The sequence below is a fragment of the Xiphias gladius genome, chromosome 8, assembly GCF_016859285.1.
Source record: "Xiphias gladius isolate SHS-SW01 ecotype Sanya breed wild chromosome 8, ASM1685928v1, whole genome shotgun sequence".
NCBI lineage: Eukaryota > Metazoa > Chordata > Actinopteri > Istiophoriformes > Xiphiidae > Xiphias > Xiphias gladius.
In genome coordinates this window covers 17,495,943-17,520,698 of record NC_053407.1, presented here as the reverse complement: position 1 = coordinate 17,520,698, position 24,756 = coordinate 17,495,943, and the positions used below count along the sequence as shown (strand labels likewise).

The following is a 24,756-nucleotide window of genomic DNA, read 5'->3' as shown; positions in this document are numbered from 1 at the left end:
GTGGAACAAACTGTACACGAGAGTCGTGCAGAGATTTATGGCAGATGATGTGCTCATTCAGTAAGAAATGGCCTGCAACTGCATCTTCTCTGCGCATTAAATGGCTTCTGTTTCGCTGCCATCAGGAAGGCTTTCCGCAGGAGCTGCCTTCCTGTCCATCACACCCCATATAAAGGCGTATCAAAAGTCAAATGTTTGGGAGCAACGAATCGCAGAGCAGATCCTTAAAAAACGCCCGGGCACCCACACACGCCTCCTCCAAAAAAGTATTGGATGACCAAAGGAATCCAGTCAGCCCCCCTTGAAAGTACATATTTGACAGGGCACAGTCAGGCATAGCCTGCACTCCAGCTTAGCGCTCAGTAAGGCACAGACGCCCTAGCCCCTCTCCCGCTCTCCTTGGTTTTCATTTGGACTTTTTGTTGGTGCCGTCGAACAGCAATACGCAGCCATGGATGCCATCAAGAAGAAGATGCAGATGCTCAAGCTCGACAAGGAGAATGCCTTGGACAGAGCTGAGCAGGCTGAGTCAGACAAGAAAGCAGCAGAGGACAGAAGCAAACAGGTCGGCTGACTTTTTTTTTTTTTTTTTCTTTTTCTTTTGTGGAAAATCTCAAACATCCATAGAAAAAGCAGGAGCACCAGTAGCAGTATAACGCCGCTGCCATTTAAATGGATCGCGTCCTAAATACGGATTAATTACTTTCTTGGATAATCCCAAATAAGGATTCAATTAAGAGTAACCGCTCCCTCTTTTTTTTTTTTTTTTTTTTTTGGATGTTATAAAGCCTCCTCTAGACTGTTTTGACAATTTGTGATGTAAATATAGCCTAGGGAAACTATGTTGATAATTCTGAAAATTGGCGAGAAATAATCTTTGATAATAAATGGAATCGTTGAATGTTTGTTTCATATTCTGTTTAACTCTACAATGTCTTTTATATGCATGTATAGTTAGAGGACGAAATAAGAGAGTTGGAAAAGAAATTGCGTGTTACTGAAGACGAAAGAGATAAAGTGTTTGAGGAGTTCCAAACTGCTGAGGAAAAGCTGCTGACCGCTGAGGAGGTCGCCACCAAGGTATCTGATCCTGACGTGCATGAGCTTCCCTAACTTTTCTCTTCTCCCTTTCTTTTCCACTGTCCTGTCCTGTCGTCTGCTGTCCTGTGTGTCCATCTGTCCGCGCTCTCGCGCCTGTGCGCGCTCACGCAACTCCGTCTCCCCTGCTGATCACCTCTGAAACTGTCCTGCACTCCTGAAACTCGCCTCAGCTTGAGGACGATTTGCTAGCTCTGCAGAAGAGGCTGAAGGGAACCGAGGATGAGTTGGACAAGTACTCTGAGGCTCTTAAAGATGCCCAGGAGAAACTTGAGCTGGCTGAGAAGAAAGCCACCGATGTAAGTAGGGAAGGGATTCACAATGGCACCACTCCTGCACCACGCTTCCTCACATCTTCACTTTCTCATCACTGTGATTGCGGGAAACGACAGTTCAACACCAGACGGAGGCATAGAGTCTCCTCTCTGCGGTAATTCAAACTGCGCCCATCTATTACCTCTGAAAGGATTTTCCCCTGTGGATGGGTAAGTTTTGCACACCAGCCCGTCCTGGGAAATCCACCAACCAGACCCCAAACTGACTCTCTGGTCGCCATGTACGACCGTCGTTGAACTGTCGCTTCACGTTTCGTCGAGGCTCGACTGCACAAACACTCACAAGTCAGCCCAAAGAAAGCCAGACTGGCTGTCTCACTGAAACACACATTTTTTAAATTTTATTTTAAATTCAGTTCCTCCACGGGATAACTCAAACCTGGAGAGACTATACTTTCCAATAATTCAATGTTTTCTTGATCTACATGTGGTTCGGGCTCATGGGTCCTTGACCGAACAAGTCTTTTTTTTTTTCAGAGTGAAACCTGAAGTCGTCTAATGTGCAGTCTTCCCGAGAGCAGTGAGAACAAGCGCCCGGATAAATATAGCCCACTGCTTTATATGGTCAAGATAGAGCCCACATCTGCGTGCTGCGCTCTTTGCTCACCAAAGGGGGAAGTAAAAAAAAAAAAACGCTGTTTCCCATCAAAATGTCCCAGGCAAAAATGAAAATGAGTTGAGCTCACCCACAGCAGAATTAAATCGATGATCCTTCTCCAAATACGTGGTGCCCCCCCCCCCCACCCCCCCCACCCCAGCGCCCCTTTTGGATAAATACGAATGGAAAACTATGTAAAGAATTTAGATTGAGGCATTTGAAGGTCGCGACCTGCTCGGAGACAGAACACACTCTGGGTCTTCATAGACACTTTCTCGTGACAAACGGTCCCTGCTAACGACCCAGACGGGGTCAGGTTCAAGTGCAGCAGACCGAGGTGTTTGCTCACAAGAGTCAATCAGGGGGGGATTCGTTTGCAATGTGGCTTAAGAGACGGTACTTTTAATAATCCCTTAATTGGATTCCTTTGGGGAATTAGGCCTCGGCGACTGTACTTTGTAGTCTAGTGAGTTTTAGCCTGTCACACTCGATCCTGCATTTCAGGCCCTTTAGGCCTGGATACTGCTGTCGTTTCTTTCTTACTACTCCGACAGGATACTTTCAAGTGTGGCTGTAGTGCTCAAAAGTCTTTAACCACCACTCGGTGTTTTGTAGGGCCTGGTTTTTTTCATAGTTTTCACAGGAGTTTCCGGCGACATTTTCGAAGTCCAGCGCGTATGCTGTACACGCTGCGTTCAGGGAAGACTTACTGACCGGCCCGTGGTGTCACAACTTTTAATCGCCGCGCGTAACGCTGACGGTCGACCCGCAGAGGGCGCCGTGGCCCCATTGGTTCTTCGCAAGCGCGACCATCACGTCGTATTGACCGGGTGTGTTATTGTCCTCAAAGTGGAGTCGTTCATTCGCGTCAATGAAAAGTTCGCATTATATCACTTTTCCGGGGCACAGCGGGACTTTTTTTTGCGCGGCCTCGCGGAAAAACACAGCTTTTAGGCCTTTTTTAGGTTTTGCCCCGAGCCGTACTTCCTGGACCAATGACAGGCGGCGCGGAGTTGCGTCTCCACAAAGCTCGCGCACCGTGCCGGCTGGCTTCACGCAGCGTTGAGCACAATCAAGGACGTCACCTCGTTGCTTGTCAGCTTCTCGGAAACTGTGCTGCAGCACAGAGTATAGTGGGGCTTTTTAAAAAAGAAGAGAAATATATTTATATTTATATTTATATATAGTTGAACAGTAAACCATGGCCGGAGCTACATCGCTGGACGCAGTGAAACGAAGGATCAAAACATTGCAAGCGCAGGCAGACAGTGCTGAAGACAGAGCCGAAAGATTACAGAGGGAGTTGCTGGCGGAGAGGAAAGCCAGGGACCAAGTAAGCATGTTTACGGCGCGTACGGGAGCTTCTCATGAAGCGCAAACTCTTGCATCCCGTCTCTTCTAGCCCCCCTCCCCTGTGTGTGTGTGTGTGTGTGTCCCCGGTTCGTTTTGGTGCGTCCGGACTGATTCGATACGCAGTGAGTTAGCGGGATTTCTCCCGGTGCGCCGCACTGCTGCGAGCTGAGCCTTTCTCGGCTCCACGCAGTGCCCCCGCCAAGTAGTCTGCTGAGGGTTTGGTGGCCTGCTGCTGCCGGGTAAGCTCTTATAATTGGTAACGTTAGGCCGCTGATGCCCAGGTCTCATTGTGTCACTGTGTTGCCTAATCTCCCTTCTTTATTTCGCGTCCATTCCCCTCCGGTGCACCTTGGCTGTAACGGTCCCGTTCGAGCTGCTTTCCAGCGAGTTCCGTTTATTTCTTGGCTGCGGACGCGACAGCACAAGGTGAAAACCACTCGAGAAAAAAAAAAAAAAAAGTCATTTCTCGGCAAACCAGGAAGTTGCAAGCGAAGTGTGGAAACGTTTGAGGTGCCAGTCTGCACAGTGAGCGCAGGCTCTTTGACTTGCCCATATAAGGACACGAGGTTTTCACAGCGACAGAGTGATTTTGCTAGTGAACAACGGCGTCAGTCATCTAGACGGGCCACAAACATCTTTCTGCGGGGACCCCGAGCAGTCACGGTCTGACAGTTTGGAATGTACCTTATGCGAGGGAAGGCGTTTTCAAATGGTTACTGAGACCGCTGCTTCGCTCCATAGATTATCAGTAACTCCCCTGTCTCCCGCCTCTCACCCTGAGGTGCACTTTGGTCCAGCACTGGGGACTCTTAACGTGAGCTGCCGGGGAAGCAGCCTGAAAAGACCTTTTGAGCCTCTCAGACCTCTGGCCGCTGTGTCCCGTCTCCACCGTGCATCTTCAGGACAGTGCAGGCCTAATACCCGCTGAGCAGAGATCAGAAAGCCAAAGTAGATACAGGGTTGAGGATTCATAGAAAAGGCCTGCTCTCTTTTATTGAATATCACCTCCCTATCAATGCATAGAAACCTTTCTGCAAAGATGCCAGCTCATTGAGCTTGGATTGTTGCAGATGTTACCGGTTATATTACGCCTCAGTGTCTCCCACAGTTGTGAACTATCCCGAGAGTCTCCTACGTGGTTGTATGTGCGCCCTGTGAGCATTTACAATCTAATTGTCTCAGGCCCTTTGACTTGAGCCGTGTTAATGTGTTCTCTGGGGGCCTAGTAATGAGGCAAGGTATTCAACCATCTGTCAGCTTGGGACATTGTTGTCATTACACATAATCAGCGAGGAGCACGGGCAAGCCTCCTGGGAGGGCTGCTCCCAATAGGTGACGCGCAGAAACACTTGAGCAACCCTGACTACACTCATCCACCGGGCATGAAATGAAGTCGGAGTGCACTACAAAGACCCCCCCACACACCAACACACCCACACACACATTCTTTGGGCTGACGTGTATGTGGGCACTTGTGTGATTTCCAGGTTGTTTGTTAAAGATGGTGACCTCCAAAGTCTGACGCGCCCGTTCTTCTCTCCCTAGGCTGAGGGAGAAGTCGCTTCCCTTAACAGACGTATCCAGCTGGTTGAGGAGGAGTTGGATCGTGCTCAGGAGCGTCTGGCCACTGCCCTGACCAAGCTGGAGGAGGCTGAGAAGGCTGCTGATGAGAGCGAGAGGTGGGTTTCTTTTGAGCAGCACAGGCTCGGACGCCTATCTCTGCCATTTCGCTCTTGCTCTCTTGCTGTAGAGACCAGGCGGCAGCTCATAAAGATCCAGTGCGGCTGTGTTTCCATCCCCTTGTATGGCGTACAAGCTGCACCTGGGTGCCGCAGAGCTGGATGTCAGGCTTTCACTGTCTCCCTAGTTGAGATAAGACAGTGCAGTCATTTCCTATCATCCAAAATTCTGTATTTTTTCCCTCTTTCATGTCAAAAAACAATTAGCCCTACACCTAAGAAGAGTATATTAAAGATTTACCAGTCAACACTGCAGTTTACCCGACGTGTGTTCTCAGGGAGACTGTAGGCCATCTGTTAGGTCTCAGCTCCGGATTCCTCACATCCCCTTGACTGTTTGTTCCCTCCCACAGAGGCATGAAGGTCATTGAGAACAGGGCCATGAAGGATGAGGAGAAGATGGAGCTGCAGGAGATCCAGCTGAAAGAGGCCAAACACATCGCTGAGGAGGCTGACCGCAAATATGAGGAGGCGAGTTTTTTCAGCCACTGGCAGCCACCCCAAAACAATTCTGCAACACCAAACGTGCAGTTGTTCAATTATTGCAATCAGTACCACCGTGAAGAGCTCGGACAGTTAGTGTTACCAAGTATAATTGAATCATTTAGAGTGGTGCACTTTCACGTTGAGGAAAAACTTTTAAACCGCATCCCAATTGTGTCGCTCATCGAGTATTAGTTGCCTTGTAACACCTTTTCTGTGCTGCACCTAAAGGTGGCCCGTAAGCTGGTCATCATTGAGGGTGACTTGGAGCGTACAGAGGAGCGCGCTGAGCTGTCAGAAAGGTAGGATGTTTCACTAAATCTGCATTTCCACTCGCATGTCCACTGGCAATTTAAGCAGCTGGAGCGTTCGGCACTAATACACAAACTATAGGACTTGTTTCCATTTGAACAGTGTGCCTTGTGTTCTTATTGTATGTGCTGATTATATGCATGCTTTCTGTGGTTTGAACGGTTTTGGCTTGCACGCGCACACCACACCCACTAACAGACGAGCTCGAAGAGTGGACGATGAGCTAAGGGTTTTGGAGCAAGGCATGAAATCCCTAAACTCCTCTGTCACAAAGGTACTACAAAAAAAAAACAACAACAACTAACAGTCACTTTTATCTTTGACAAGTGGCTCTTTTCAGTTTCATTCATGCTGCTGAATGAAGCCTCTGCTTTGCTTGCTGTGCTTGTTACTTCCCTTTTTCATGCTCTTTTATTCTGGGTATTAGACTCTTTCACGCCTCTAACACGGCAGGGACTGTGCAACAATAACACCTCGTGTGTAAAGGAAGCATGATATTTACCTCAAAAAGCTTTTAGAAAATAATTTTATTTTTTTTAACCAACTACTTTTTGTATGATGACAAGAGTCACATTGCTATTTTCACATTCCTGCTCTGTTAAGGCATTTTTAAGGTACTTGGGGTTCCCTCCTCATTTAATCCCTGTAGTTCTTATTTATTTTGTGTCCTCTCCCTCCCTCATTCCTACCTTCCCTCCACCTGTTTTGTGTCTACCTATGGTTCTGTCCACCCTCGCTTCCCTCCTCTTCCTCCACCCCCTCCTCTTTTGCAACTTTATCCCCTTTGTCTAAAACACCAGCAAATGCTCTGAGCTTGAGGAAGAATTGAAAACTGTGAGCAACAACCTGAAGTCACTGGAGGCACAGGCTGAGAAGGTAAGAGCGACCTTCTGGCCAAGTGCATGCTGTCAAACCCCTCAGCTCCCCTGTAGACTTGGTGAACGGGGAGCAAAAGAGCATGAGGAGCCGAATCTCTCCACTTCAGTTATATATTTATAATGGTATTAAAAGATGTGCATGGCATGGAGTCTGACTCTGTGCCCATATGTTTGACTCCTGTCAATGTTTTTGTCCCACAGTATTCACAGAAGGAGGACAAGTACGAGGAGGAGATCAAGGTTCTCACCGACAAGCTGAAGGAGGTAAGGTTTCACAGGGCCGCAGCTTCATTGCAAGCTTAGTCCAGGAGCATTCATACAAGTCACGGATGCTGTATCACAGTTGGAGTAAATCTGTCTCTCTACCACAGGCTGAGACTCGTGCTGAGTTCGCTGAGAGATCAGTAGCCAAGCTTGAGAAGACCATTGATGACTTGGAAGGTATGATTTTTCTTGCACCTCACCCCAGAATGCTACTCTGGTTATTTTTGAAATGTTCTATATATATAGGTCATGGTATTCGGGTAAGTGCTCAGCGCATTTTTAGAAAATCTCTTTGCTTTGCTCTTGATCTCTCTTTCTGCTTCCCTTTTAATTTCATCATGGCTCTTTTTCAAACGGCATTATACTTTTGTTGTGGTGACACTTATCCTCTCTCTATGAAGTCTAGCTGATTTGTTTTTGAGTTTCAAAGTAGGAAAGAATGGCTTTGATGTTTATCAGATATCAGGCCTAGATGTTGACTTAGTGTTCAAGGAGTCCAAGTGAAAGCTAAAGGGCTGAGAGCCATGTGGCAGTGAAATAAACGGCCCATTTGTTGATGGTGCTGAGGAATTTGCCCTTTTTTTGTTTTTTTTTGCACTTCCGTTCTATCATTTTCTGGTGTAACTTTGTTTTCCTCTTTTTCCCAATCTTTTCTGTCACCTCTTCCTGTCTTCCTCCCTCTCTTTTCAATGGTCTGGATGCTTCACCCTTCACCTCCTTGTCATGTGCCCCTCCACCTTTTGCTCTCTTCCACTTCACCGTCCTCCCCCTACACCCCTGGCCCACCATTAGATGAGTTGTATGCCCAGAAACTGAAGTACAAGGCCATCAGCGAGGAGCTGGACCACGCCCTCAACGACATGACTTCAATGTAATTTTCAACTTGCTGTGCCTGCTTGTTCCACCGTCACCCTCCTTTCCCCTTCTCTGTACACTGGCCGCCCCACCTCCATTCGTCTCCATAATCTTTTCTAGTGCCCGTCATTATTAGTACATCCAACTCTTGCATCTGTCCCGAGACTTATAATGGTTATGCAGCTATGTTTTTATATAGCCCTAAAGTTTAATGTCTTAAAACAGACATTGTGGTATTCCGTGTCTGTGTAATTCAAGAGGAATTTCAATAATGAGGCTACAGCTCACTCAAAGTGATTGTACCGGTACTGAATGCCTTTTGTGTCAGTATCGTTGATGTTTGAGAATACTGTGAACAGGACTGAAGTGATGTAATGGCTGGAAAAAAAACAGAATGGGTCTGTTTACATTTTTTTTTTAGCTGATTTAACTGTGAGTTGTATTACTTTTTATGTGAAAAGTAATTATTGTTCGTTCTGTGCATTTATGCATTTGATAACTCCCTAAGTTTCAAAATATTCATATAATTTCACATGATATTTTGACATCCTGGGCAATGCATGCAGGTTTTCTGTTTAAATGTTGTAGATTGTGTCAAGGAAGCATTTCAATGAATCCCATACTCTTACTGTAACTCAGGGTTATGTGTAGTGTTTCCTCTTTCCTCTTCTACTAATATGGTTTACTTCTGTCCAGAAGTAAGGCCCCCTGTGTCTTTGTGAAACCCCCCGCCCCCTCGTTCTTTAATTATACCGGTTGTTGGCTAGCTGTCCTAGTTCAGCATCAATGTGTTTTGAGTTCCGGGTTTTGCTAAAAAGTGTTGTCCCTCAACATTTGGACATTTTGTGGGAGATTGACAATGCGCACCACATCTGTCTGGTCCAGCGCTGCTCCTCTTCTTTTAGCAGAAAGGACTCGATCAGAGGGAGTAGTTGCTCCGGCCTCCAATTTGTGTTAGTCAGCGTATTCTATCTCACAATGCAATTCAATTGTGCATTGTGGTTTGTTAGTGCAGTGCTGGGACTCCTGTGGTTTTGGTATGTCGTGGTGCGCATCTCAAATTTCCGTAGGTCCCACGCCGACCCCATGGTTCACTGTGCTTCTTCTCTCCCACGCAGCTAAATTGTTTACACCTCATCAAAGACGCCTCCTGCCGGCTGAGCAGCATCTGTCTGCTCTCTACAGCCTTCTCGCCATTTTCCCTTCTTTCCTTTCCTCCTCATGTTTTCATCCTCATGTCAAAGTTAACGGCATCTCATCTCTTGTACAGAATCTTAGAATCTTTCTGCGTTGTGTAAAAAATAAACGTCCTTCCTTCTATGTAAGCTGTATCTCTTTACTCTGTCCTTTTTTTCCTCTTTAATTTAATTTTAATATTTATTTTTCAAGTGGCTCCAATAAAACCAGGAAGCCTTGATTTTATGTTTATGTTTTTGAATTTGTTTCTGCATCTCAACAAGCCATTAGCTGAGCTTTACCCTGCTTTTCTTGGTTTAGTTTTATAGATTTCAGTGGATGTTTTATTTTTCTTCAAATATTGTTCTGTGAAGCTGAGATCTTAGGAATATCACAGTGGTGCTAGAAGCACACAAACCTAGAACATCTACAGGTACTTGACTGAAAGCTGAGCCAAGTTGTCTTCTCTTTTAGCATTTGAGACGGATGCATGCAAGCACTTTTCTGTGTTTAGTACTATGGCAGGATGAGCTGACTGGAAAGATTTGAGAATTGGATGGAATTAGTGTTGGATTGTTATCAGCAAGATTGTGGTAGAGTAGAGTAAGGGGTGTAACGGTGAAATGCAGAACAGCATGTGAGATATGTGGATCCTCATCTGGTTGCTGGAAAAATTGGATGAAACTGATATCAGTGATTATGACACACGGGCTTTGTATGATACACAGTATCCTGTCATATATTTGAATAAATGTACAACCACACATTCTGAGTCTTTTTATTAAATTTATTTCTATAAGGTCAGGCACAGAAAGACAAGAAGAAATTAGCAATTCTCCGATGCTGTGTGTTTTGAGACTTCTTAATTGAAAGGGGACTGTAGGACAGTTGTTGAGCCACATCCTCAAAATCAAAAATGTCCAAACAAACTTAGGCTACAGGAGGGTTGATGCTATATAGCAGTTTATCCAGTTTTGATGTTGATCAGCGATATTTGAGCATATGCTAAGATTCATTTGATAGAGGATTTTATGACTAAACAGAGAGACATGGAATTTATGGAATTCTTTTTTCTCTTTTTTTCTGTTTTGTTGCCACACTGTCCAATTTTAAAGATTTTATTTTGAGGTTAAGTTGCACAGCCATGGTTCCTTTTAACCTCTCTGGGTTAAATCTCCTCCTCTATTGTCACTCAACACACTGTCCTTCCATGCTTTACAAGTTGCAGAGAAGAAAAAAAAACAAAAAAACCTTGGATTGCCAAAACTGCCTCTCAAAAAACAAGAACATCAAAACACTGTTCGATCATGTTAATTAAAGGCTATTCAGACATTTTAAGTGTTATTTTTTTACAAAGAATAAAAACGTCTTCACTGATCTGTTCCAAAGAAGGTAAGTGTCAACAGGCAATGCACTTTCTCTTTACCTATTTTTCCTCTGATTTCCTGTCCTCTCTCTGTTTTTCAAACTTGCTTTCTGACTGCAAAGATCGCCTCTACCAGCAACTTGAGAAAAACCGCCTTCTCACTAAAGAACTATGCGTGGCCTTGAATGAGGACTAAATTGTGTGAATGTTGTATCTGTTTGTTACGGTTTTGTTTTTAATGTGTGTATGACAATCTGATCCAGTGTACGATCCAAAGCTCTTCCATTTGCATTGACCACGTACGATGCCTGCACTGCTTGAAATTTTGTGTTGCTTTTTATGGAAATATATTTATAATGAAATATAGTGAAAATCGGGGATTATCTCAAATATATCATTTTCTCATCTTACAATTTATTGTTATGCAGTCGGGCAATAATCATTTTTTTGTAAGTTGTTGTGTTTGTGTATTAATAACGTTTTTTTGTAGACTGTAACCCGTCTGCATGGTTGCTTGCATATCATAATATGAGCTTGTTTATTCAGTGTGTTTCTCTTGTTTTCTGTCAGTGCTGTGTAGATTGGGTTAAAAAGCACTCAAATTCAATGACTCACTTGAATGATGTAGCCAGCTTTCTTTATTAATGCAAGCTAACCAACTGACTCACTTACGCTTGCTTGTGTGAGATTAAAACTTCTCCATTTGATGTTCTAACAGAGAAACTGTCACACGCTAAAGAAGAGAACCTCGATATGCACCAGATGCTGGACCAGACTCTAATGGAACTGAATAACTTGTGAAAACACAGTCTGACCCCCCCTCCCCCCTCCACACACACTGTGGTTTTGGCTTTTTGTACTTGCACCTTGCTTACCGTAAACCCCTCTTCTCGTACCTTTCCCATGATGGAGAACAAACAGCCAGATGCTATTCCTATTGCACCGTCCTGCCTTCAGCGGAACTCAACCAAGGAGCAAAGCTAAAGGGAAGTAAAGCTTTTCTATTCCCTTTGATGAAGCCTAAACTGAGAACCACCATTGTTTTCACAAACCTGTCTATCTTGTAATGATGCGCGCCTTTTGAAATCCTTAAGATAGGTATTTTCTTTTGGTATCTTTCTTTTTCTTTTCTTTTTTTTCTTTTTTTTTTGGACAAGTCATCTGGTGAAAGGACATTTGCCATTGGTTACAAAAATAGTTGACATCTGCATTGAAGCTGATCTGGTACGTTCCATTCCACCCTGATTATGCACATACCAAAGGATAAAGTGGAGAAATTTTGCACTTAATTAAACCTCAACATTATCCACATTTTGCATACTGTAAGAAAACTGTTTAATAAAAAGAAAAAACACATGCCCTCCTGCCACAAAATTTCCTCTCAAATGTTAGTATACATTGGCTATGCCTGTCATTATGTATACTGGTGCTACTGTATTGTTAAGCGATGACAGAAAGATGCTAATGCATTACAGTATATTCTTAATTTTCTTTAAAAACATTGTTCAAAATTTTTTCATCTTGTCTGTAAAGTATGATTTCAGTCATCTGGTTGTGCATTGTTTTAGCATTATTTTAATGTAGATGTTTCAAGTGTTTATCATATCAGAAATGTAAAAATTATTACTATAAAATAAAAGCACGTTTTGAAAGTTTTCTAACTTTGTTTGTGGTTCATACATAGCCCATTTTTCCATCATAAAGGTGAACTAAATTAAAGGTTTTAATAGATTTTGGGGTGATTGAATAACACCGGGTGCAATGCAAAGGAAAAGAAAACCTATTAAATAGATTTTCTCTTCCCCACAGAGGTGCAGGTTGTGTTCAATTTTTGGAGATCTGTTCGTTTCCGCTCATTTTCACTTGACCCTCCACTTGACTTCCAGCTGGGGGAAAAACACTGTCATGTGTTTTTTTTGGTTCACTGGAGCTCACTAAGCACTACTGGACCATATCAATTCAGTTTCAGGGTAATGAAACCATGTAGCAACAGTGGAAAATGTTTCTAATTTTCTTTAGTTAAGTGAAAGTAGCATCACCACAATGGATAATAATACTAGGTTATTTAAATAACCATAGTATATGACCTTAACATTAATTATGAGTTTATCATGCCTTATATATCTTTGCATGTTTTCGTACTTTACTCAGTTGTTCAGCGTTGACAGCAGCCAAGTAGTTGTTATCACGTCTTTTAAAGTCCTTTGTTGCACCAGTGGAGAGATAAGGCTGTGTGTGTGTGTGTGTGTGTGTGTGTGTGTGTGTGTGGGTGTGGGTGTGGGTGTGAAAGAGAGAGATTAGGCTGAATGCGCCTGGACTGCACAAATTCTGAGTTTGTGACCTGGAGTTTGGACTAAAACTTGTGTATTATGGTTATGGACTGGGCTGGCATCCCGAAAGGTAGTAGGTGACATTAATGTTTTTGTGTGTGTGTTTGTTTGTTTGTTTGTTAGTTTTTTCTTTGTTTGCATATTTGCATCAAATTTGCAAATTGAATGCACATTTACAAATTTCTTAGGAAATTTTTAACACTAAGATGCAAATATCAACCAGGTGGTTTCTGCAAAATCACCTGTTCTTTTGGCCCTGTCTTGTAGCCTTGTTTTCTATTTCTATTTTGGTTACTATTTGTGCTTACATGGTGCATTTCCTTTGCCTCAGGCTAATTGACCCAGAGAACCTGAGGCTAGTCAGTATTATTTCAGCTGAGGAGGAATGGTTGGTCTCTAGGAAATGAAAGAAGCTGCCATGTGTACTATGTTGTGTGCTCTGTACTTAGTGGGAATTTGGAAGTGATTGAGTGCGTACTATATATAATGCACGGAAGGTGGGAATTTTGGGGATGTGTCAACCTAGGCTCCAAAACATAATTTTGCCTCAGGCCCCCTAACAGCTTAATCCAGCCAAGCTAAAAGTGGACGAGTAAATTCGTACACCAGAGTCGTCACAACTCCGATGTATAGAATGTGCAGCTTTTGGTAGGATGGACCATTTTATCAGTCATGCTGTTCTCTACCTTATCCAGTTACTGCATTTATACACACAGTAAGGTTCTCACTGCCTGACTTGAGGGTACTTTATGCTGATGAATGTATGACCAGCAGTGGTACACACAGCTGTGTCACTGTAAGCGATCAAACCTCTGCACACAGCTCTTAAAGTGCGGTAAAGAAGCATATAATAAGTCCCCAACAGCAAGACCATGCCATCAATTGAACATGTGAAGCATTTCAACTCAAGACACAATTAAATAAACCTAAATCTGTAAAATGACACCCCGCGTATTTGACCTTTCTTACTGAAAGCAGAATTTAGGAAAAACCTATTTATATTCTCTTTGTGTGGAAGCAAGCAGATGTTTTCTCAGGCCCCGCTGTACTACATCAGGCTGGGATCGATCCCAGTCTTGGTTTGAGTATTGATACTCTAGTGTCTCTAGGATTGCTAACAATAAAAAAAAAAAGAAAAATAAGGATCCGTCATGTTAGATCAGATCCTGAGAACATTAACATCCTTCTTAGAGGTGCTATTTGCATCTCTGCTGCTGTTGAGAGCATGCACAGTGAGGACCTCTTCAGTTCTTGAACCTTTATTTTATGATTAGAACTGGCTTGTGTTTAATAGTATAATAGTATAGTACAGTAGTTGCTTTAAATATCGGTACTGATGTACCGGTACTGTGATCCTGGACCTGGCATAACTCGGTACTGTAACCGCATAGTGCGGCATCGCCCACCTCCACCGAGCTCTTCGTCGCTCGATGTTGTCTGACTCATGATTCGATTCGTCCGGTCTGGTTCGAGGACGCACGCAGGAAGCCAGGAAGTTATCGGTAACCGTCTGCATGCACCTCACCGACCTACCTGGGCCAGTTACCGCCAACCAAACGGAGCAGCGTTTCCAACGATGTCACGGTTGTTTCTGCCGAGCCGCTTCTGCGCCACATGTCCCCTGCTGTCAGGCCGGGCGTCTCCGTTGTGGACGCCGCGAGCCGAAGCGCGAGGGAAGCGGCAGCAGCAGCGGTCAGACAGGCGCAGTGTTTTCACACAGCAACAGAGACGACGTGTCGGGGGGTCGGACGCAGCCTGCTCTAAATACCGGACAAAGTCCGGGATTTGGCTGTGCGGGGTTGGCGTGGGGGTTGCTCTGGCTGTCGGACTGAAATACCGCACCGACACGGCCAACAGTTCGCCTGATGGTCAAGTTGCGGGGGCGGAGAGGACCGGTCGATACAGCGCTGCAGTTAAAGTTAGCAGAGACCTTTTGGAGCGGATAAAGGTAGGCACAGAGGTAGGCCGGCGACCTCCTGGCTATATTACTGAACAGCTCCCCTTTACTCTCTCCCCTTATTCCCTGCCTCGCTTCAGGGGCACCCCTGTCAGCTCAGTGTTGTGTCTCTGTGTTGTCAGGCTGAGGTGGCGGCTCCGGGGCTGGTGGTTGGGGTCTCTGTGGACGGTGCTGAGGTCTGGTGTGAAGGTTGGTGCCTATGAAGTCCACATTAAAGGTGCTGCGGATAGTGTTTTGACAAAAACAAACAAAACAAAAAAAACCTGCAATACCTGTGTAACTAGTCTAATTTGTCCAACCTAATTTCGTACCAGTTTGGCTGGTCCAACAAAGGCCCACAAGAACAATTGGGACTGGTCCAGTGTTAGAAAACGCTCCATTTTTTCTACCAGAGGAAACAACACCGGCTGCCTCACATTGCCTTTCTCAAATTTGGGACACAACAATGGTACTGCAGGGCAATAACATTTTTTACGTTTCAACAGTAGTCTGATTATTTCAATTGACGGAATTAATCATATTTATTTGTAAACCTTGAGAAAATAGTAAAAAAAAAAAAAAAAAAATATATATATATATATATATATATATATATATATATATATATATATATTTATTCCTTCACAGTTTCGCAGAGCAGTCTTCATATTACTTATTTTGTACTAAACCCAGAGATATTACATTTACAATTATATTAAACAGTGGAAAACAGTAAATGATAATGTTGGAGAAACTGGAGCTGGTAAGTATTGATCATTTTTGTTTGAAAAAAATCATTCACCATGACAATTATGACAATTTACCAATTATCAAAATATCTGCCAGTTAATTTTTTTTTTTCCATTAGCTAATCGATTTTTTTCCGCTAATTGTTTAATGATAAGGGTAGGCCTACAATGCTAACTGTACGTCAGTGTTGTCACAGTGTTAAATTGCTGCTAAAGTTGCCACTCTCGCTGACATTATGCCACCATTGGCATCCTGTTTTGTATTGTGGACGTGAGCTGTGTAAACTGGTCGGGCTTATGCATCACCAGTTTGAATGGTCCAATGTCGGCCCAGAAGACAAATCAGTGCTACAGTATATCAGTGTTGGCGGGGTTGCTGACTAGGAGAAACCTAGGACCAAAAAGAAGAAACATAAGAGACAAATAAATTATTAACAAACAGCTTTTTAAGTTTTAGCGCTGTTGGCCTTGGAACACAAGCGGCGCACTTCCAGTTGTCAAATTCAGTGGCCTTCTGTTTGTGTCGTGAATCAAGGTAGCAGATTCCCAGAGAAACCTGAGACCCAGTAACACACAATGTGAAATTAAGCATCATCCTCTTCCATGGTCTCTTTACTTTAATGAAATGTCCCACAAATGATGTGATAGTGGGTTTATTACAATAAATCATCTTGAAATGCAACACACGGACTCTTTACTATATTCCTCTGAAATCACATTCTTATATGATTCTTTAAAATTCTTTATGTAATTTAGGGATCGGTTATGCTGATTTGGAGAACCGTGTGCCATGCAGCCCAGAAACGGTGATGCGCATCGCCAGCATCAGTAAGCCTCTCACATCTGCAGCTGCTGCGCGACTGTGTGAGGAAGGGAAACTAGATCTTGATGTCCCAGTCCAGAAACATGTCCCAGAATTTCCCCAGAAACAATTTGATGGAGAGGATGTAAGTCATTTGAAATAAATTTTTTTTTTTTTTTCCATCTTAGCGATCCTGTCTTGCTCCTTTCTGTGTTTAGCTCACATTATTTATTTGGTCCTTTCAGGTCACAATAACCCCTCGTATGATTCTGTCCCACCTAAGCGGTATCCGACATTATGAGAAGGATGCAAAGAAAGTGAAAGAGGACAAGGAGAAGGCTAAACGACTTTTAAAGCCACCAGGTAAAGAGAAGGAGGATAAAAAGAGCTCATCTGAAAACAACGATAAACCCACAGCAGAGCAGGACACTAAAGGCAAAGACGCCCCTCAGGCTCAGAAGAAAAAAGAGTTTGAGCATGAGGAGTACTACTTGAAGGACAATTTTGAAAGTGTCACTCAGGCCTTGGACCTCTTCAAGGACGACCCGCTCATTTTCAAACCTGGTAAAGCGCACATTTGCTTGCTAAACCATTCAAATATGAGGCATTTTCAGTGTATTGATGAGTAAGATGTATGTTATGCTACATGCAGGCACCACTTTTTTGTACTCCACCCACGCCTTTACCTTGCTTAGTGCTGTTATGGAGCGAGCTGCTGGCCAGAGCTTTCTGGACGTCATGATGAACCTGTTCCGTGAACTGGGAATGCGCAATACTGTGCCTGATAAGAATGACCCTATTATTTACCACCGCTCCAGGTAATGTAGGGTAACTAATGTCTGCTTATGTCCAAATTACTGTGACCAGTCACAGCTGAGTACAGGGGGGAGATGCATCAGTAACATCGCAGTAGAACTTTGTAGAGATCTGTTATTTCTTTGAGGTTGTTTTGATTGCTCAGGATTGTTTTTGTTTGCACATTGCATGCTAAAAACCTAACGCTGAGTCCATATTTAAAGATGACGCTCCTCCACAGATTTTATCATCTCAACAAGAGAGGACGCGTTGTTAACTGCCCGTATGTCGACAACTCCTACAAGTGGGCAGGAGGCGGCTTCCTTTCCACTGTGGGGGACCTGCTGCTGTTTGGTAATGCTCTACTCTACAGCTACCAGGTGGCCCACCTAAAGGACACTGAGGGCTTGCTGCCTGGCTTCCTCAAACCCAAAACTGCCATAGACCTGTGGGCGCCAGTTGACAGGACAGAGGCCACATGGGATGAGGATGGAATGTATGCCCAAGGCTGGCTGGTAGTGGAGAAGCTGCAGAAATATGGCCAGGGCAGGAAGCTCAGACACTACGTGTCGCACACAGGTGGCGCCGTGGGGGCTAGCAGTGTCCTCCTTGTGTTACCCAGTGAGGAGATAGACCAGTGCCAAGGACAGAAACCCCTCCTCCCACAGGGAGTAGTGGTCACCATCATCACTAACATGCAATCTGTGGGACTCAGTAGCACAGCACTGAAAATTGCGCATGAGTTTGACAAAGCCAGGCGCTCTTAAGAACAAGTTGTTTTGCATGTGTGAGTTTACTTTTTTTTTGAGAAGTATTTTAGATAAACCTCGTGAACTTTGATACAGCTTTTCAATATGTCCAGAGGATGTTTTAGCAAATGAAATAAATCTTTATTAAGTATTTTATATACATTTCATGAGTTGCAAAGTAAATTCAATGTTTTTTCAGTTACAACACAGGGAAACCATTCTGCCACTAGGTGGAAGCAGTTTACTGCTTTTCTACTACAAAAATGAGGCCACTGACCTAAATTATCAGTTTGTTGGCTTTATAGAGAAAGTAATGCATTTCTCGCATCAAGTACCTTTTTAATATATTCACTTTTTAGAATTCAAAGCATTTCATACACAATGGAAAGAAGTTGGTTGCTTTTTAAAGCAGCGTGCTGTGACTCCGAAGTTTGTACGTCAGTTGTAGTGACCTTTTTAGGGCCCACCCTGCCCCTGATATTTCCTCATAGAATCTTGACATGTTTCTGGAAAAACCCAGTCGTGTGATGACCTAATGCTGTTGCTCTGTCAATAGTCAAGAAAAAAAACATAAGGTGACATTTTCACAATGTAATCACTGCTGTGCCGACGTTCGAGATCCCTTTCATATAATGCCTTTGTTGAATTTGACTTCGGCCGCAAATACAATTCTGACTTTGTCCTTGACTTCAAACAAAACAAAAACATTTGCAGAATTCAATGCATGAATGAGTGTTCAGCATAGCTAGTTCAAGAATTAGCTCCCAAGAATTTTTGGGAGTAACTAGGCTGTCAGCAGCCTAAATTAAGTTGTTTTTTTTTCCCCCTTCCACAGTTGGCTGCAGCTGTGTGAGAATACTGGAAGTCCCTCGAAACAGAAAGACTAACAAACTATTTGCAATGCAGTCCAACAAGTTTTAATTCCTCTTTTAAACTAGCTGACTTAAGGCAGATTTAATACCACCATTCTCATTAGAAAACTCCTGGGATCTCCTGTGCCCCTGTTTTTAGATTTAAGGGGACTGATGAATGGCTTGGGATAAGCTAATTATACAGACAGACACACACACAGTGTATCTCTGAGTTTGCTGTGTGTGTGTGTGTGTGTGTGTGTGTGTGTGTGTGTTCCTGCATGTCCAGCTTTGTGAGAGTCAATTTGAGTTTAAAACTGCCGAGTGAAGACATTTTTAAAAAGTGAGCTCATCCTGACCAGTCCTGGCTTCTTCAAGGGGCAATTATGGTTTAGGGTTAAGATTGGATTTAGGATTAGGTTAAGAATATAGGCTGCAGGCTGAGGTTAGGACTGAAGTCATGATGGTTAGGTTTAGAGGCTAAGGAATGACTAGTTCATCAGGAATTTTCATATTATGTATAATTTCACATTGTGTGTGTGTGTGTGTGTGTGTGTGTGTGTGTGTGTGTGTGTGTGTGTGTGTGTGTGTGTGTGTGTGTGTGTGTGTGTGTGTGTGTGTGTGTGTGTGTGTGTGTGAGAGAGAGTGTGAGCACTCATGCAGTCTCCCACCAGAAATCACACAGTCAAAGGATTCTGTATAGATGATTGCATATATTTACACAGTTACAAAATATTTACTAATAGAATATTGAACATATTTCTTAGTTAATACAAGGGGTTGTTTCATAATCCCTTAAATATAAATTCAATATTTAGATGTTTTGAAAAATTGATTTTACAAAATCCAACTGTGCTTTGTAAATACACTTCAGACAAAGCGCATAGATTGAAATGTGATTTAACATGAGTAACACCAGTGCCAACTTCTAGCTGTGTTTAAAAAGGGTACCGTGCAGGGTGTGATCCTCTCACACTTGCCTCACAACCTCTTTGTGTGTGGTTTATTTTTTGTGCGTGTGCGTTAATGAATTACACATTTCTGTAGCGAATCCTTAAATCTCATGAGATCACTAATCACCTATCAGCTCTTCACTTGCCTTGACTTTAGTCAAGGTCAGTGCAGCAGTTTTCCTCCGTGTGTTGGTCTTTCATGGTCATCATATAATTATTTCATCATCCCATCCAACACACAAGCAAAAGAGAAAACACATTGTAGACCAAAAGAGAGATTATACTCTTGATTTTACTCTCCAATACTGTTGCTGACTGTTCTGTTGCATCTGTTGCTTGGCTTTCATCATCCTGTGTGTGGACACAAGTAATGGTCATTAGCTTTAAAAGAAAATATCCTGACTGAAGTACAATAATACCAGGACTGTATGACACATAAAATGCCTCCACATCCTACAGTTATTTTTGGATGTCTTGAGAAAACTGGCAATCCTAAACCCATAATGTACTTACTTGCGTATGTAGTAGATAACAACTGCCAGCAACACTGAGATGAGGAGGGCAACAATGACCACGGCTGCAATTAACCCGGCTTCCCCTGCATTGGTGAACTTGCTCGGGAGCTGGAGCTGCTCACATCGGCTGCCTTTGTAATCTTCGCTGCATCTGAAGTAAGATACGACGTACAGAAATGTAGACAGTCCCGTCAGCGCGGAGAAAAATAGTCGACAATATTGCCAGGCTGTGAAATGAACAGGTATTCCTACATAAAAGTTAGTGGCTCCTGGAGACTCGTTCTTACATCAAAAACAGTTGAAGGACTAAGTATTTTTTGTGTGTAACTTACACACAGGACAGGGTATTCATAGAGAGTATTTTGTAGCATGTCCCTCCATTCATGCAATAGGTGGCTTCCTGCCCATCACACAGGTCTCCATGATCTACACAAACATAATAACATTTCAGGAAATATAAGCATAACAGAACTGAATAGTCACTTTTTTAAAATTATTTGTTGTTTCTTCCGATATTTGCTTTTTTTTTTTTTTAGTTTTACCTGACATCATTGGGAATGGTTTTTCTTGCTGTTTCCTGAGAACGCAAGAAACATTTTTGTCACAGAGAACAAGGTAATCTCTCACCACCGAGGAAAGAATGTCATAACCAGAAGTTTCACATGCCAATAATGAACACACATCTACATATATAAACAGTTTCTTAAATCTGAGAGGCCTTGTGGAAAAAAAAAAGAGTTATGAGAGGAATATATCCTCACCTTGACTGAAATAAATCAAAAATCTGTCCTTACCAGCTTGTGAAATCAAAGCTGTTGGTAGTTAGTGCAGGTTGTAGTAGTGAAGAAGAGTCATAATGATGCTTCAAAATAACTCTGAACTGCTTTTTGTCGGAGCGCTGAAGAGACTGTTGTGGGTGTGTTCCTCCCTCGGCCTAAGAAAAATGTTGTGATTGCAGTTTGTCCACATTGTAAATGGCACGCTAAAAGTCAAAATACGGCCTACCGACTGAAGGTAATTTGTCAGCGTGCACGTTTTGTTTTTGTTCTCGGTGGCTCAGTTGCGTCACGGGATCAAGCAGAGGATGGGTGCGGAAATCACCTGTTTCGCATGTGAGCTCAGTGTGTCTGGGTTTGGTTAGAATCAACTGAATGCTAGGTATGCAGAGAAGGCATGAATGGAATCGTGGGAACTTTTTTTTTATAGTCTAAGGACACATCAGACGACTTCCTCCAGACAAATAATTACTGCCTAATGCTCAGAACCGTTAGGTGACTCATCAGACTGGCCTCTTTTCTTTCCTTTTTTTTTAATTTTCTTAAAATTGTTCACTGCTTGCTTTTGCAGTAGGAAAATTTGTTGGTCTGAGCTCTGCAGGTGTGGTGGCCATAGGGCCAGGCTACTCTCCGACCAAACTCAGGCAACACTGAGGAGAAGGCAAATTGATTTTGAGGACATTTTGCTCCGTTTCTGACTATTTGATAGTGTGTTCAGAGGAGGCCACAAATGGCCTCACCTCATATTCCTGCCATAGCCACATTACATTTGGCTAATAATTTGGATACCACTTTCCCATAAGGTACCCTTTATAAATCATTTATAGGTTGTAACCAATGACTATATTAATGCCATTGAATCCTTCACTAATGCTTCACAGATTAATTATATGCAGTTATATGGGGACAACCTTTGGTCTAGCCCAGTTGAAAAAAAAAATCATTCATCATGTTATTCCTCCTTCAGTAATGTTACCTGCTTTATCTTTCAGAAAACTCCTTAGTTCTTTAGAGAGCAGTTACCACAGACCTTGTGGAAAAGGGCAGTGGAGAATCTAGACCAAAATCCGGTAACATTTTACAGATGCAGCCTTGATAAATGATCGCAAAAAGCCTTTATGGGTGTATTAACTGTAGACTTGACTGGACTTGCGTATTAGAAAGCGAGAACCTCGTGAGCGTCCATTGATGGATTACTAACTTTTCCTAGCAAACAGAAAAGAGTCGCTCCAGCCTGGAAACCCAGAGGGTCTTCTTATCGTTGACTATAACTGATCTGTAAGGCATTGGGAAATTATCTAGCATTCACAAAGCCGTTTTTTTACAAGCTATAAACAATTAATAAAGGGTGCCTTATTATCGAGAGGTACAATACTTTTATATAGCAATGGGAATGCAGACATGTTGCAGCCAGTCTTTTCCCCACGTACCCCTTTTTTTTTTTTTGGCGATTCTGGGGCATAATTCCTCTGCTACATGTTTAGGATACACCTCAAATACCTCAGCGGATGCACACTGGGAATGTTACAGTGACGCTGCAGACTGATAAATTACAGCAAATTTAAAAAAAAAAAAAAAAAAGACTCAGTCACCATAAACTCACAATCGAGCGCCACAGAATCACTTGAAGTCACTGCAAGAGTATTTGTGATTATGACTTTTTATTTTTTTTTATTTTTTTCATTTTTATTTTTTATTTTTTTCCGTGCGGATGGGTTGTTATCGCGAGGAACTCTGAAGCTCAAGAGGTGAAGTGAAGCGAGTGTTTTTCTACGTCGACGCTTCCAGGGTGGCACAGTAAAGAGGGACGTCTGCGGGCTCTCGTGGCTTAACGGGAAAATAGACTACACGGTGCGTGTGCTGTATTTGATATTATCGCGTGTGCCAGGTTCCCTCCACGCCGACGGCGCCGCTCGTCGCACATCTGTCGCCGCTGGAATCCCGTTTTCAGCACCTGGACAGCTCCCGGTCGCGAACCTCCTCTTATTATCGGGCACATGGAGTCCCTGGTGTGATCGTGGGGGAAGCCCCGCGAGCACAGTGTGCACCCCTCCGAAGATGTCGTTGTCCTCCTGATCCGGTGACAGTCTCGTCGCCTCCGCTGAAGGATGGTGCTTCCAGTCCGGGGTGGGTGTTTTCGTCGTGCGCTGTCTTCTGAGAGGCGATACGGGTGCTTGGCCAACGCAAATTTAAGGGGAATCGCAGCCTACACACAGCAAGACCCGAGCTTCCCTCACACTCAGCAGCAGCAGCAGCATCATCATCATCATCATCATCATCATCATCGGCGAGGAGGGAGATATAACCATCATCTTTGCGAGGGCAAAGGAGTCACGACCACACTTTACACAATGTAGAGCAAGAGAACACAATAGGTTAGTGTGTCTTTGTGATTCTTTCCCAGTCGGTGCTTGATTTTTTTTTTTTTAGTAGTCTGTGTGTTTGCGTTGGCTTAAACAAGAACATTACTCAGACTGCATGGCCTCTGAGCACAGTGGGGAAATGTTAACAGCACCATAACTGTTTGTGTAGCTACGACTTGGTGGGTAATGATGCAATTGCATCCTGATAAGGTTAAATGCAGAGTGGCTGGACAGAAACAGCCCGCAGTGCTTGTTTAGTCAAATGAAATGGTAAAAAAAAAAATTGCTGCCGTTGTGGACAGCCACCTCCGCTGATGAAGCACTTTGGTCAGACTACACTTATAGTAATAAGTGGCAACTCAAGATGCTGATTGTAAAATGTGTTCTCTCTGACACTGGGATTTGCTCAAGTCCAGAAATACTTTGCTGTGCGGTGAATAGCTTTCCAGGAAGAAATACACACACGTATGATCCCACCTGCATTTCTGGTCACATCTACAGTGATTTCTTGAAGCAAGAGAAGCACCTTGTTAAGTATTTTGGCAATTCATTCATCTATTTGACTTTCTGTACATCTTATGGCCAGATCAATCGATTTGTTTTTTGTTTTTTTTTTTCCCCACGAGTATAATGCTAAAGTAAACATTTTTGGGTGCTGCGGTGAAAGAATAGCACTCTCAGCCCTTGAATGACCTGGGCTGATGTATCCTGAGCAGCATTCAATCTGCTGTGCTTCACTACATTACTCTGCTGTGGCTGTGAGTGCTGACTCTTCACCTCTCCGTGTCGGAAGGTTTCCACCGTGCCTCAGTGTGTCACACACTTCCTCGAATCCACAAAATATTGTTTAAATCAAGGAGCTGTGTACAGCAAAGCAAAGGGGTAATCAATGCGGTTACAACTCATCCCTTGTTGACAGCTGATTTCAGTGTTACATTTACATTGCAACACTGAGACTGGGTTTGTTTTTGTTTCTTTTGTTTGTGTTTTTTCTAAAAGTGGATGTTTCGTGTTAACGCCGCGGCTATGTGCTCGTGGCTTTCCTGTCTGGTCATGTCATGTCTGTTCCCTGCAAAGCAGCTGGAGTGGGCTTTCGCTGAACGGACGTGGACATCAATGGCTCTCTATCCTGTAGCACAAAGAGCAAGCATCCTGCTGTACTTGCTATGCAAGAGGTGTGATGTTCCTCAGCCCCTGATTCACAGAGCGGAGCGTATATTGGAGGAGATTTAAAATCCATTACAGTTTAGTGCTCCCCAGGAAAATAGTTGAACAGAGCATAGCTAAAGCTGAAGTTAGGACAGGGAGCCTTCAGGAGAAGCAAAACCACTGATACTACGTTGATAATTGTGCTTGCATTTGTGTTATACAACCCAACTGTATATAGATACTTAACAATTTTGAGCATGGGAGTTCATTCTTGACCTTGGATTTTGCCCCATGATTTGCTCAATGTTTTTTTCCCCCTGTAGTAACGACA

The 24,756-nt window shown here is 43.3% G+C and overlaps 2 protein-coding genes across 13 annotated transcripts; both read left to right on the top strand.

Annotated features, from left to right (window-relative positions):
* Positions 1–291: 291 nt before the first annotated feature.
* On the top strand, positions 292–12,113 carry tpm1 (tropomyosin 1 (alpha)). 11 transcript variants are annotated; one of them, XM_040132218.1, is made up of 10 exons: positions 301–565; positions 955–1,080; positions 1,272–1,397; positions 4,930–5,063; positions 5,477–5,594; positions 5,838–5,908; positions 6,719–6,794; positions 6,998–7,060; positions 7,168–7,237; positions 11,176–12,113. In XM_040132218.1, exons 1-10 carry the CDS (start codon positions 452–454, stop codon positions 11,256–11,258), a joined length of 981 nt encoding a protein of 326 aa, XP_039988152.1. In that variant the 5' UTR covers positions 301–451; the 3' UTR covers positions 11,259–12,113. The 11 variants fall into 11 exon arrangements, with proteins under 11 accessions (XP_039988153.1, XP_039988155.1, XP_039988152.1 ...); XM_040132219.1 differs by lacking the exons at positions 955–1,080; positions 6,719–6,794 and adding an exon at positions 6,117–6,192 and having other exon boundaries at positions 292–565; XM_040132221.1 differs by lacking the exons at positions 955–1,080; positions 11,176–12,113 and adding an exon at positions 7,853–11,169 and having other exon boundaries at positions 292–565.
* A 1,946-nt stretch (positions 12,114–14,059) lies between these two features.
* Positions 14,060–17,985, top strand: lactb (lactamase, beta). 2 transcript variants are annotated; one of them, XM_040132037.1, is made up of 6 exons: positions 14,060–14,747; positions 14,867–14,933; positions 16,229–16,419; positions 16,520–16,838; positions 16,927–17,092; positions 17,311–17,985. In XM_040132037.1, exons 1-6 carry the CDS (start codon positions 14,232–14,234, stop codon positions 17,834–17,836), a joined length of 1,785 nt encoding a protein of 594 aa, XP_039987971.1. In that variant the 5' UTR covers positions 14,060–14,231; the 3' UTR covers positions 17,837–17,985. The 2 variants fall into 2 exon arrangements, with proteins under 2 accessions (XP_039987971.1, XP_039987972.1); XM_040132038.1 differs by having other exon boundaries at positions 14,068–14,735.
* The last annotated feature ends 6,771 nt before the right edge of the window (positions 17,986–24,756 follow it).